The sequence below is a fragment of the Halichoeres trimaculatus genome, unplaced genomic scaffold, assembly GCF_033239565.1.
Source record: "Halichoeres trimaculatus isolate MK-OKI-2021-1 unplaced genomic scaffold, fHalTri1.1 fHalTri1_scaffold_18, whole genome shotgun sequence".
Classification (NCBI taxonomy): Eukaryota; Metazoa; Chordata; class Actinopteri; order Labriformes; family Labridae; genus Halichoeres; species Halichoeres trimaculatus.
This window is the reverse complement of record NW_027437196.1, coordinates 29095438-29109338: the sequence shown is the minus strand read 5'-3', so window position 1 is coordinate 29109338 and position 13901 is coordinate 29095438. Positions and strand designations below refer to the sequence as shown.

At 41.2% G+C, this 13901-nt stretch overlaps 1 protein-coding gene across 1 annotated transcript in view; it reads right to left on the bottom strand.

Annotated features, from left to right (window-relative positions):
• lancl2 (LanC lantibiotic synthetase component C-like 2 (bacterial)) overlaps positions 1-6185 on the bottom strand; it is a 48984-nt gene extending 42799 nt beyond the window's left edge. The window contains exons 1-2 of the mRNA XM_074693522.1: positions 5868-6185; positions 4735-4944 (exon numbers count right to left, since the gene is read on the bottom strand). Coding sequence (XP_074549623.1) covers positions 4735-4899 — 165 coding nt within the window. The 5' untranslated portion in view covers positions 4900-4944; positions 5868-6185. The remainder of the gene's footprint in view (positions 1-4734; positions 4945-5867) is intronic.
• Positions 6186-13901: the final 7716 nt, after the last annotated feature.

The window sequence follows — 13901 nt, the reverse complement described above, 5'->3', positions numbered from 1 at the left end:
TATTCTTAGTCTTGGAAGCACTCGGGACATCAAACAGCTCCTGCACGTGCTCAGTGCAAAATAACACTTTTATTTATTTGAATTGGGATGCTAACACATGGCTTTAGGCTAAAACATGATCTATAGCTTTACCAGGAGTTCCCTGTTAGCCAATAAGACATGTCCACCCCTGGTAGTAGATTCTGTAATCAGACAACTGTTATCCACATCGTCTCTGTGATCATGTGGATGATCTTTGCTTCAGAGGTCTAGAACAAGCCATGTTGGATCCTTTATAGCTATCATCTCATCGGTGTCAGAGGCAATGGGCTCCAACAACACAAAGACCATTGTTCTGCACCAAGAACAAGAAAAAACAAAGGCCCACAGAACTGTAGGCTAGACAATGTCACTCATCCTCAGAATTCAGCAGCTCAGCTTTCTAAACCTACTGGAGGTTATATTGTTGTACTTGAAAAGAACCGTAAACTGGTTGGACAGACAGAAGGTACCAAGAATTAGATCCAATCAAGTTAAAGACATCCACCAACAGAAACAGACATTTATGGGTCTGCTGATTTACTGAGACAATCACTGGTGTTTCACTCCAGTCTGTTGATGCTTGTGTTGGCCGTGGCTGATGTCACCCATGTCCTTCCTACCTGATAAAAGGTCCCATGCTAAATAAAATAAAATAAAATAAAAATAAAATCTGAAATGGCATACTAATAAAAGCATTTTATGTTGCTCCTGTAATAAACATGGAGCCATGTTCTGAAATTTTTAGCACAATTTAGAATTCTGTCAAAAACATGTCGCAGGCTGAGATTATCTTTTTATTAGATTGTTATACTCGTGAAATAATGGAACATTTTATTTCTTTATGATTGATTTTATCTTTTTTTCATCCAAATGTTAACCTTAAGTTTTTCTATTTAAATATTTTCAGCCATACAGTCGCTGCAGTTTTCAAAATGTGAATCTTTCAGCCAGGCACCTGAAATTGTTACAGATTGTTGGCTTCATAGCAAAATTGTCTAGGTCAATAAATTTGATCTCAAATAATTAATAAAGTAAAACATAATTTATGTAAACATAAATAATGTATAACTATTAAATTATTTATATAGGTAATGAAAAACCTATACTACTATTTTTTTAATGTTATTTTCTTAAAAACCTTACAATATGACTGAAGCAGTGATGCTTTCAGGCTAAGAAAATGTCTATTTGTCTTTTGAATGGTGTTCTTCTTCCTCTGTATTTAATATGGTTTGCAAACAGCTGTCAGATGCACCACAGCTAGGGATGGGTACCGAATTAGGTACTTTTAGGTACGGACCAAATTCTGACAAAAGTACCGGATACCGATTCATGTAAAATCAAAAGGTACCATGTTTAGGTACCTAAATGCATTCTTGTGACTGAGGGAGTGGAAGAGTAGGCGATTTTCCATGCTGGACATGAACACAGCATTGCAAGATTATATATTGACAATAAAATATGTTAAGTTGATTTTTTTTTATTATTATTATTATTAAACAAGTTTATATTTTTTACCACATAAACACAAAAAAAAGTACCAAAAATTGGTACCGTTGAGTACCGGTACCAATTGTCAGGTACCGAGCATCAGTACCGTATAGTTTCAAATGTGAAAGGTACCCATCCCTAACTACAGCCACCATTTGGCAGGACTACTGCGTTACAGCCAGGCATCGACAAAAACATGAGAAAAGTTATTTTTAGGATCCGATAACACTGAAAATCATGGCCCATTCTGAGTACAGGGTACCAAAGGGTACGCTATTATCTCCAAAACACTGGTTGCTCTGTGTCAGCCCAAACTTGATAGACGTGCCCTCCGCGCACTGACACAAGCGCTGAAGTATTTATCAGAGTAAGGATCTTTAAAAAACATGTTAAGATGATATGTGATGAGTTCTCCCTCTGCACTGGTCAACTAAAAAGTTTATTCATCCTGTGGTTAGCCCTGATCGCTCTAACATAAGCTCTGATGCTGATGTGTTGCTAGGCACTGCCTTGTTGGCTATGGCTGCCTTTTGCAGCAGCTCTCTCTTCATTGTCTGTTTCTTGTAATTTTTTCGTCTCTTTTCCGTCATCTTTGTATTTGGAGTGGATCATTACTTTGTATGGTTCATTGTTGGTCATGGACACCAAACTTTTTGTGGCTTCAGTGATATTTTTACTACTTTTTCTCCAGCATTTGTCTTGAGATCCTATGTGTAACCATGGCTGCATTGTATATATGTGAAATCAGCTGATACCAGCCTGTAGCATGTCAATGCTAACTGGTGTAAGGCCTGATGTTTCCCCACAAGGTGAGGAGGTGCTGGTTCTTAGGTGTGAGCTAAAAAGTGACAACACCTGTCTTTCATCCATCCTTATCTGGAATGCAAGATCTATCTTCAATAAGATGGACGAGCTAGCTGTGCTAACCCAGCAACAGAGGGAATACCAGAGGGCTGAGTAGCATCATGCTATTCACTGACATGGCTAATGGAGCAAACATCAGATACCAACGCCGTGCTGGAGAGAGCTTCACCTGCTGTGAGCAGACAGGATCTAGGAGACAGAGATGGAGTATGACTGAAGAGGCTCAGTGGAGGTAGAGGCTGGCTGAACTGGGGAATGATGGACAAGCTGTTATCTAGTTTCTTATGGAGCTTTTTGCACTTTCTACTTTCTTACTTTTGTTTATTTGATTACTGCTGTGACTTTAATTTCGTTGTACATGTTACAATGACAATAAAGTTCTATTCTATTATTCTATTCTTTTCTATTCTATTCTATTCTGATGTGCTTTAGCGTCACATCCTCTTAAATATTCAAAGGAGAGTTTAGAGCTGTGGGGATCCTTAAAGTAAGAAGGCTGACTGTTACCATCGCTATACCATGGTAAAAGTTAGTCAGGTGATAAATCCTACCTGATCATTTCAGAGGAAATTCTCCTGTTTATATAAAGAGCAGAAAGCTCCACAGGCTGATAATGTTAGAGGGAGGTTTGCTGACTTTTAGAGAGATGATATGTAGCTTTAGGACTCAATGTGATTTAAGTGATGGAGAAAGGTACCTGATAAATTACAATAAGAAAGTAAATGCACTCCACATTATAATGTAGTTAAATGAAACCAACATTATTTTCATTAGAGGCAGAGGGGTTTGACAAAAGTACCTCATATTATTTATTTCATATTGACCTGTAAGGTGAGAACGGATGGTAATCGTCATGAGAAAGGCGCTTGAAGAAGCAGCTAACCATGAAAAGCCAGATAGTGATCTTAATGGTGTAGTTAAAAAAAGTTGTGGTTTTAATAATAGTAATGTTTCAGGGCACTGAGCTGGACTTTGTCAGTTAACCTCAGTAGCAGTAACGGAACATCATTGGCTGCCCATTTCTTTGAAGATAGATTTTAAGATTCTATACTGGTTTTTAAAGCTCTTAATGGTCGTAGTCCTTCATATCTATCAGATTTGCTTTTAACGTATGAGCCCATTAGAGCCTTCAGGTTGAAGCTCTCTGTTAACAGTTCCCAAAGTTAAAACAAAAACTTACTGTGATGCATCTTTTTACTACTATGGCCCCCACTTATGGAACAGCCTACCTGAAGACCTGAGGGCTGCATCTAATGTTAATGTCTTTAAAAACAAACTCAAAACCTACCTTTTTGGTCATGCTTTTACCTGAATTACCTTTTAGTGTTTTATTTATTTCAAGTACAGACCACTCTTTATTCTCTAATCTTGTCTTTTTTTTAATCTTTTCTTTTTAAAATCTTTTATATTTTCCGTATTTTATTCTCTAGTTTTCCTGTTTAATTCCTTATTTATTTATCATTATATATACATATGTGTATTTTAACTTAATCTCAAGTTTTTTTTCTTTATTCTTAAAAATCATTTTCTTATTTTATATTATGATAAATTTAATTTTATTATTTTTAACCTAACCTCCAGTGTTTTCTCATTTTTAAACTTTTAAGATGGCGTTTCCTCAGTACGTACTGGGTACAGCAGTGTGCTTTACTATTGTCTTTTATCTATGTTGCTTTTTATTAACACTGTGTATAGGTTGCTGTGTGGGTGGGTTCCGGGGCTGGGTGGTGTGGGTTTGATGTATAATTCTTTTATTTAATTCATGAGTCTGTTTGTAAAGCACTTTGTGCTACATTTTATTTGTATGAAAAGTGCTACATAAATAAATTTTGATTGATTGATTGATTTATCAAAAACTGGTGTGTTAAAGAAAACTGTTTTCTTATACATTTGTTTATTTTATTTTTTAACCTGTAGTCATATGCTAGGTACAGGCTGATTTTTAAGATACCCTCTTTTTTTTACACCCTATAGGTCATACCTGCCAGTATGTCGGAGCAGCTTTTACCTTCAACCACAGACACTTGTTAAATAAACTGGTGCAGTCATATGTGTGTGAGATTGGCATATTTATGTGGGAATATAACAGTTCATATCTACTTTTTAAACTGTCAGAGATTTAACAGAGTCCTCAGTGTTTACATTTAGCATGCACCAAGCTAAACTCGGTACGGCTCAGCTCAGCTGCCCTCTTTACGTGAAGTCCACTAGAATACAGCGGGTATTTGGATATGACACTGATCGACATATTTCAATCACAGGTAACTGCGTCATAAGTGAAAGTAAGTGGACCAAGCTAGCTCTTCATTAGCATTAAAACATTAACTGTAAAAAGCTTCATGAGTAGAAAGTCCTCACCTTCCCGTCGGCATCAAACGGCTCGTTGTAGTCCACGTCTGCTCCGGAGTTTGAGGTCAGGACTCCCTGGTCCCAGTCTGGGTAAGGGTTTGGAAAAGTCCGCTCCTCCATCTCTGCCTCTGTGGCTGAGATGAGCTTCAGACGCTTAGAAACGTTGTCTCCCATGGCTACGGCGGCTCGGGAGGGACAAAAACCCACGGGCGCTCCGGTCTACGGCCATCACAGTGCAAAGACGAAACCGCGTGTTGGAAAAAAAAAAACACAAATATAAAATAAAAACACGGCGTTTACAGGGAAATGAAAAATCTACAGAGAGAAAACAGCTTCAAAGTGCACAAACAAATACGTAGTATGTGAAACGCATTAAAATACGTTGGTTTGTTTATATACTATCAGACTCACCACAGTAAAATAATAATGTGAAGTAAAATTAAATTAACGACAGAACAGATTTTAAGTAACCCCACTGTTACAGAATGATGAATTTATTTTTTAAATGAAGAATTGCAGCTGGGAGCAATTTAAAACAGTGACAGCCAAAACAGTTAATGCAGCTTTAATGTGTTACACTCAAATAAATAAACACATTTATAAATAAATAGATACATTTATAAATCAAATCTTACAAAGACTAATGTAATGGTTTTGTTTTGGGGAACAATTGCCATTTAAAGACAGTAAAGGGATTCACGATTTTTAGACAGGAAACTGAGTTACCTATTAAGCTTTAACAAAAAGGGAGAAAGTTTGCTCAATGAAAAAAATTGTTAGTAGACACGCAATATGATCTTATGTGAAGGATTAAGTTTGACACAAAATGTTCTAAACTTTAGCTAATGAATGTCACCTTGAATAGGCCAGCTTCCACCCAGGCCCCAACAATGGCTATTGTTTGATATCAAAATATATGCAAATCATCTGTAACTCAATCCAGCAATGCAACATTTTAACAGCTCTGTGTTTGTGTGGTGTTCAGGGCACAGCGCTCAAAGGTAGAGTAAGCACTGTGACTTGCAGACGGAAATGCCTCAAAGGAAACAATTGTTGCTGCACTGTGATTGCTGGATCATTATATTAGCAGCCCGAGCTACAACACTGCAGGTAATGACAGGTGGAGCCAGAATCAGTCTTACCAAGAGGCAGTGAGATCAGCACGCTATCCGAGCAGCGGTCTGTATTGTCCCCGGTTCCTTCAGAGCGTGTTTATCTGGGCTTGATCCTGGTCGGTGGTTGCAGCAGCCTCCAGCCTCCCAGCAGTGTCTCTCAGCATCCCCCCTCCTGAGTCCAGCCTCTCCTGTTTTCCGATGAATGGAAAGTGGAAGCCGCAGTCAGAGCATGCAGGCGGTACAGTCAGCCATGTGTCACCGCATCACTGTGTTTGTCTCTCCCTCTCCCTGTGCGCCCTCCCCGCTCCTTCTCTCTGAGCGCACCGAACCATCAGAGTGCTGCTGATGCTGCTCGGCAAATCAGAACCCCCCTCCCCCGCCCTCATCCTCCTCCTCCTCCCAGACCCCTTACGCTCCGATCAGACCACAGGCTGGAGGAGGTGTCCTAACCCCCCATCACCCCAGCATCCCCAACCAGTACCTGCCTGTTTAACAAGGAGACCACCATTATACGCTGCAGTCTGAGCATGGAGCTGACACCAAATGTGAATGGTGACAGATGGTGTTGGTGTGTGATGCTGCCCGGGATTAGGCAATAGGCAAGAGGAAACACAACAAAATCACCACCCCCACCCCTACACACACACACACACACACACACACACACACACACACACACACACACACACACACACACACACACACACACACACACACACACACACCACCTCTCTACTGTCGCCTCTTTCATCCTCCCTCCTCTCCTTTTTGTCACTTTCTCCCCTTGCTTCAAAAACCATCATTTTGATGATTTTCAGGAATATATTTAAACCTCTGAATGTTTGAGTCCTTCACTTCAGACTTTTGATGTGCTCAGTCACATTTTAGCTTGATCCTCAACAATAACACCCAGAAAGACTTGGATATCTTTCTCCCTCTCCGGTTCTGACCACAATTAGTGAGCTCGCTGCATTAAAGGCATGTGATTGAGATATTTCCTGTTTGAGCTGCACAGCTGATATCTAGTAATCCAGGCCAACAGACAACATAACCTTTAAAGCATCTGAAGCCTGACCTGGGATCTGCTTTCCAGAGAAGCTTTCAGTCCGGTCTCTTATCTGGTCTCTTTGTGTCACGCCACCATCCATCAGAGGAAATGGACAAGCTCTAAATGAATACACTGAATAAGTGAGACTCATAGTGAGACGGATAAGCCTCCCACTTTGTCTGTATGTGGCTGATAGAGACCTTTTATTTCGATATATACAGACAGTACAGATGCTATAGCATGATAGCTAGTGCATATTAAACAGCATGCTATGTGTAAACTCTTATGGCGTCCCGGTCCAGTTTATTATTCATCAAATATTTAGAGGACAAAAAGAGCCCACACCTTCTGTCTTGTCAGCAGCTGCATCCAGCTGCAGTTCCAGATTTATTTGGCACTTGTCCCTGTTATTACCTCACTTTTTATTGTACTTACCTTACATTTTCAACATCTGCTGAACAAAACTGTGTCACTTTAACATTCAGCTATCTCTTTATTGTAGACATGGTGAAGAAGAGCTGTTGTAATTCAAACTGAGCATCACAATGAAGAAGAACATGGCCCACAACCATCTCTGGGGTTTACAGAGAATAGTCCCAAAAAGAGAAAATCTCCAGAGAGCGGCAGTGCACTGAGACTAACTGTTCTGTTGATGCCAGAGGTCAGAGGAGAATGGACAGACTGGTTGGAGCTGATAGAAAGGCAACAGCAACTCAAATAACCACTGGTTCCAACCGAGGTCTGCAGAAGAGCATCTCTGAACACACAATACGTCCAACCTTGAGGCAGATGGGCTACAGCAGCAGAAGACCACACCGGGTGACCCTCCTGTCAGCTAAGAACAGGAAACTGAGGCTACAATTCACACAGCAACACCAAAACTGGACCAGAGAAGACTGAAAAATGCCTCCTGGTCTGATGAGTCTGGATTTCTGCTCCACATTCAGATGGTAGGGTCAGAATTTGGCGTCAACAACATGAAAGCATGGATCCATCCTGCCTTGTATCAATGGTTCAGGCTGCTGCTGCTGGTGTGATGGTGTGGGGGAGATTTTCTTGGTTCATCTTGGACCCCTTAGTACCAACTGAGCATGGTTTAAAGTCCACAGCCTACCTGAGTATTGTTGCTGACCATGTCCATCTCTTTATGAGCACAGTGTACCATCTTCTGATGGAGACTTCCAGCAGGGTAACGCTCCATGTCACAAAGCTGGAATCATCTCAGACTGCTTTCTTCACACTCCCCAGATCTCAGTCCAGTAGAGCTCCTTTGGGATGTGGTGGAACTGGAGATTCTCATCATGGATGTTCAGCCACAGATCTGCAGCAGCTGTGTGAAGCTGTCATAGCTCACAGCTCTGAATAGAAAAAAGGGTCCAACCAACAATCAGCATCAGGCTGAAAACTGATCAAATTATCAGAGTCAAATAAGATGGGTATAAGGTTACCTGTCCTTTTATTCCTACAGTCCTATAAAGTGACATTATGCCTCCTGTTTTGCATTGAGTTCATCCTCCAACCATTTAAAGCAGCTTTTAAACATGAGGATTGTCCCAGCTGTGAGCTGTGGATTTGTAAAATAAAAAGGTTAGAACCCAAGGGGACATGAACACTGTCTTTAAAATTCACAGCACGTCTTTAATTGTACAACTAAATGAAAGCTGGGAATAAAAAAGGCACAATCCCTTTCACTGCTGTCTTATTAACACTTTCATAATGTGTAGGAAAAGTCTCTAAAGGCCAGTGTTAGAGGCTGGTCCCAGCTGTATTTACTCCCTTTGAGCCCAGGATATGCTAGAAAAGAAAGAAATGTAGGCTAAGCTATAGCATTCAGCCCAAGGTGCCGGAGGAAGAGCATTATAGAGAGCATGTCACGTCTCTGAAACATGTGCTGGTTGAGCAATTAACATGGTTCACTGGCTGAATTTATACAGCATCCTTTCCATCTTACTGTAAGCAGACCACTGAGTCCTGCTCTTCCTCCCTCTTCATCCTTTACTCAGAAAGAGGCTGCTGATGAAATCATTACGAGCGATAATGGTGCTCCAATCCCTCGAGGCAAACACATGCAAATGAAGTGAGAATGTTTCTGTGGGTGTCCTATCTTTTGTAACAGTCTTTAAGTAGGAACAAGTCCTCCTTATCCCCCTTCTTATCCTTTAATGAAAATAATAGTGTCAAATGATTCCAGAAGTTCCAGCAGAAACAGGATGAGAGAATGTCAGAGAAGCCTCAATACTGTACACGGTGGGAGAGCGCAGCCCCCAGGAGACTGATGTCTGGTGACAGGTAGGTTAGTCATCCAGGGTCAGCGCGGTTCAGGGTGATCCTCAGGGTCAGCAGGAACCATCCTCTCATCAGTATGTTCTCATATTAACAGTCCGTCCTTGCATGCTTGCATAAATTAGATCTACCTTTCAAGTCAGGCGGCTCGTTTGCAGCAAAGAGGAGAGGACATTTGGAAACTTTTATGCTTGATCATTTTTCTGACAGGCATGAGAATCAAAGCAGCAAGTCTTGATTTTTTTCCCTGCTTTCATCCAAAATTAGGCCAATTACGTACCCTGTATGTCACTGCTATGATAGGAGAGCTGCTTTCACAGGAAACAGAAGAAAATGAGGAGAAGAGGAAGAACATGGAGAGACTAGAAAAAATGCATTTCCTTTCAGCAAATGTGTTGAAATGCTGAAGCTGAAGAATTAAAGCAGTAAGACAAAGCTGATGACGTAGAGCATGTAAAAGGATAAAAAAAAATAATAATAATAACTGAAAGAAGTAAAGGAGTAATGAGTGAATGAAGGAGTTAAAATGAAGTAAGGATGCAGGGAAGGAAGCAAGGAAGAAGGAGTGAAGGAGTGGGGTGAAAGAGTGAAAATGGAATAAAGAAGCAGGCAAGAAGAAGGTTTCCTCCAAACATGGTGCCTTGTGTTCACACCAAAGAGTTCAATCTTTGTTTTATCAGAGCGAAGGATTTTTCTTTCTCCTGGTCTGAGAGTCCTTCAGGGGCCTTTAGGCAGACTCCAGGTGGGCTGACATGAGCCTTTTACAAAGGAGTGGCTTCAGTTTGGTCTCTCTACCACACAGGCCTGATTAGTGGATTGCTGCAGAGATGATAGTCCTTCTGGAAGGTTCTTCTCTCTCTGACAGAGGACCACTGGAGCTCTGACAGAGGGACCATCAGGTTCTTGGGCTCCTCCCTGACTAAGGCTCCTCTTCCCTGATCCCTCAGTTCAGACAGGGGTCCAGGTCTTGAAGAGTCCTGGTGGTTCTGAACTTCCTCCATTCACAGATGATGGAGTCCTCTGGGCTCATTGGGACCTTCAAAGCTGCAGAAATGTTTCTGGACCCTTCTCCAGATTTGTCCCTGGTGACAATTCTGCCTGGGAAAGATTAAAGACTTTCTTTTTAAAGACATATTGTCATTGTGGGGTGCTGTTTGTAAAATTTTGAGGGATTTCTTTTTTTTTCTTTCCATTTTGTAATGAGACTGTAACATGACAACGTGTAGAAAAAGTGAAGTGTTGTGCATACTTAAATTATGCTAACTAATGCTTCTTCGTGTCATCCTGCCTCCAGTGGCCTGAAAATTATTCTCCCTCCATTACTGAGGATTTCTCAGTCTCTGAAATGCACAATGAGCAGATGAAGAGCAAGAGGAGAGGAGACTGATTGAGGCGCTGAGAGCAGGTGGACAGAGGAACCTAGTCAGAGTCCCCAGTCAGAGGAGGGGGCCTGAAATTCCTCCTTATGTTGTTACAGACTGATCTTACAGAAATTAGAATCCCCCTGCCCTCTTTCTCTTACATTTTTAATGCTGCTACGTGCAGTAAAGATCAGTTTATTTCCTGAACCAATCAGTCTTTCCCCTGACTGTAGTATAGTAATGATCCTGAATTTGAAATGTGTGAACATCTTGGATGATCTGATAAATAATAACTTGTCATGTTGTCTGAGTAACCAGGAGCTACGTCACCACGGAGCTTTAAAACTCTTTGTCACATTTAGAGGACATTTGTTGTCAGTTTATGAGCATTGGTTTTAAAACCCTGTTTCCTACCAAGTGGTCCGGTAGTTATCAGTACACTTGGTTCAGGTTGGATCAGTTAAGCTTGATCCTGTTTGCGTCTTCACAGGCAACCATGACCCTTCTTGGCAGGCGGTGTGAAAGATGGATGCAGATAGCCATGTTAGTTATGTAATAGCATAACACCATAGCTGCAATACAGTGAATCCCACTAACAGTGTCGACTCTAAAAGTTAAAAAAAAAAGTAATGCAGTAAACAAAAAGCAACGATGAAGACATCCAGCAATTTGTCTTCTTTGTGATCGGCATGTGGCCCTTTGTTACAAAGAACAATCAAGCTTTGTTTCAGAGAAGACTGTGTGCCACCAGGAGAAATACTCGCACAGGAAGTGACAATTCTTTCCACCAATCAACAGACTGCAGTGTTGGAGCTCCACCTTCTGGGGTTAGATCAGTTTGTCCGGCACCCCAACAGAAGTGTCCCAAAAAGTGGGACGGTACAGGTCGGTAATTTGGGGACCTGTCCCAGGATTAGTCGATGGAAACGCCACACAATGCTGCGCAGAGACAAACAGAACTTTAATGCTTGGTAAAAATGAGGCTTATTATTCACCTTGATTACTAGTCTGTGAAGTCGCCCCCTGCTGGTTTGATTCACCTTTATTCATCAACTGTTCACTCTCTGAGCTCTCACATCACAGTCTTACAAAAGCTACCAGCTACTTTGATTTAACCTTTGAGTCAGAAACGTGAAATGGCTGAACACATTGTGGATCTCTCATGGGATGAAGATGCCGGTGAGACTTGAGGACACTTTCTGTCGGTTTCCAGAACATTTGGGACAAATTAAAGCATTATGAGTTATTACATTATCATTTGGTCTTTTCCTCTCTCGTCCCTAAGGGAAAGGAGATCCATTCTCATCTCTGCTGCTCTGCCACTGACACACATTTGCTTCTCATTTCCATAACAATACCAGACTCTTACAGGGCCAGAAGTGACGACTCTGCTGTTTCTCCTGCAGTATGTGTGTGTGTGGAGTGTGTGTGCAGTGAAGTGACGCCTCACCTCGGTTGTTTCCAGGGGTTTACTCACTCCTCAGCTGGGTATGATGGTGTTGAGACGCGGTTGCAGTAATTGTGTGAGCTGTGTTCAGTTTGCCGTTTCATTTCCACGTCTAGCAGAACATTGCTTTGCAGATCAGACAGATGTGCTGCTAATACACAAACCTGAAGCTGCTGCAGTCATGGCACAGCCTCAAATTGCTCATTACCTCGCCTTATTGAAGGCTAATTTGTCAGCCTGTGTTGCCAAGCATGATGCACACAGCAACCACAAACACACACACTCACACACACACACACACTGAGCCAACACCTCCTCACACATTCAGCTGCACAGCGCAGACACATTTCTCCTGTGTGTGTCTGTTTGTGTGTGTCCTTAAAAATATGTTTGTTAATTTATCAGGAGTCTTGGAATTGATCCAAAAATCGAGCCAGTGCATTTCATTAACCTCCTCAGAGGAGGAAGAAAATCTCATCTCCTGATTCTCCGAGGACTCTGAGAGCGTTTCCTCCAAATGCAATGAAGCAATCATGTGTGTGCACATTGTAAGAGAGAGGGATGTGTTAAGGAAGATCGACAACAACAAGCTCTCAAAGAGGCATCTGAATATTTCTGCAGTGGAAAAGCACCATTCAGTACCAAGGTAGTCCAAAGTGCTTAAGATACGGTGTATCAGGACAGGATGTTAGAGTAATGACTGTAAGAAAGAAGCAGACCTTTGGATTCCTGTGAGTTCATTCTGATATCTGGTGTTTAAAAATTGAATGCTCCTCTTCTATGTTTAGTTCTAACTCTGAGGACATGATGCAGACCAGTTCTTGGAAACCTGAGGAGCCCTGACAGATCTAAATGTTCCTTCAGTGCCCCCTTTCACCCCTTACGAAAGAAAAATATATGTACCAATATATTTTTTGAAATGTATTGTAATATATTTTGATATATTATGATATACATGGAATTATATACTGAGGGCACATACAATATATTATATATTCATGAAATATATTGCAATATATTGCAAAATATACAAATGATTACCGCTTTCCATATATTGCAATATATTGGAAAATATAAATACTAACTCTCATATGTGGGAATATATTACCTGATATATGACATGATATTTTCCAATATACTGCAATATATTTATATTTCGTAAGGGACTGCTCTAGAAGCCAGTGTTAGCACCTATAATAATCCTTTCCTGACACGCAAAAATCCTGTGTAAGGATCAGAGAAGTGGAATAACGAGTTCCTTCTTCCTCCTCTTAGGACAGACGAGCTGCAGAAAGCTGCTGGAGCGCTCTAATAAGCTGCAGCTGTCTGATCCAATCCGCACAGACCTGTGGAGACTGCAGCATGCTGGCTGACTACAGGAAGAAGCAAGGACAAGCATTTTTGAGGTTTGTTCATTCTGTAGATGAGATATTTAATTTTTGACTGAGTCATGAACCTCTTCGTCTGGACACATTATCACCCTGTGACGTTAACACACCCAGCAGCAGAGGGCTTCCTGTTTTTGTCCACTTGATGACTCAAAGTTCAACATCAACTCACTTTGAGATCAGATTTGATCTGTGGCAGCTCATCAGAGAAATATCATGACATTTATCTGCCAAAGGCTCCAGCTCATAGTTCATCTGTCCGCTGCTGTTTCTAGACAGGTAGGCTGAAGGAAAAACAAGGTTGAAAGCACGACAAAACAAGGATTTCTGGCCTGGTTTGTGGAGTCAGTGGATATTTTAGGTTGAGTAAAAGCCAATCTCAAAGGCTCACATTACATTGTTAAATGTGGCCTGTCTGCGGACTGTGATGTGAACAGCTCAAGCTCCCGAAGTGACCCGCACACTCAGTTAAACACTAATGATGTCACGCACAGAACAGTGTTTACAGAAACAAACATGGCCCTGGGTTTTTGG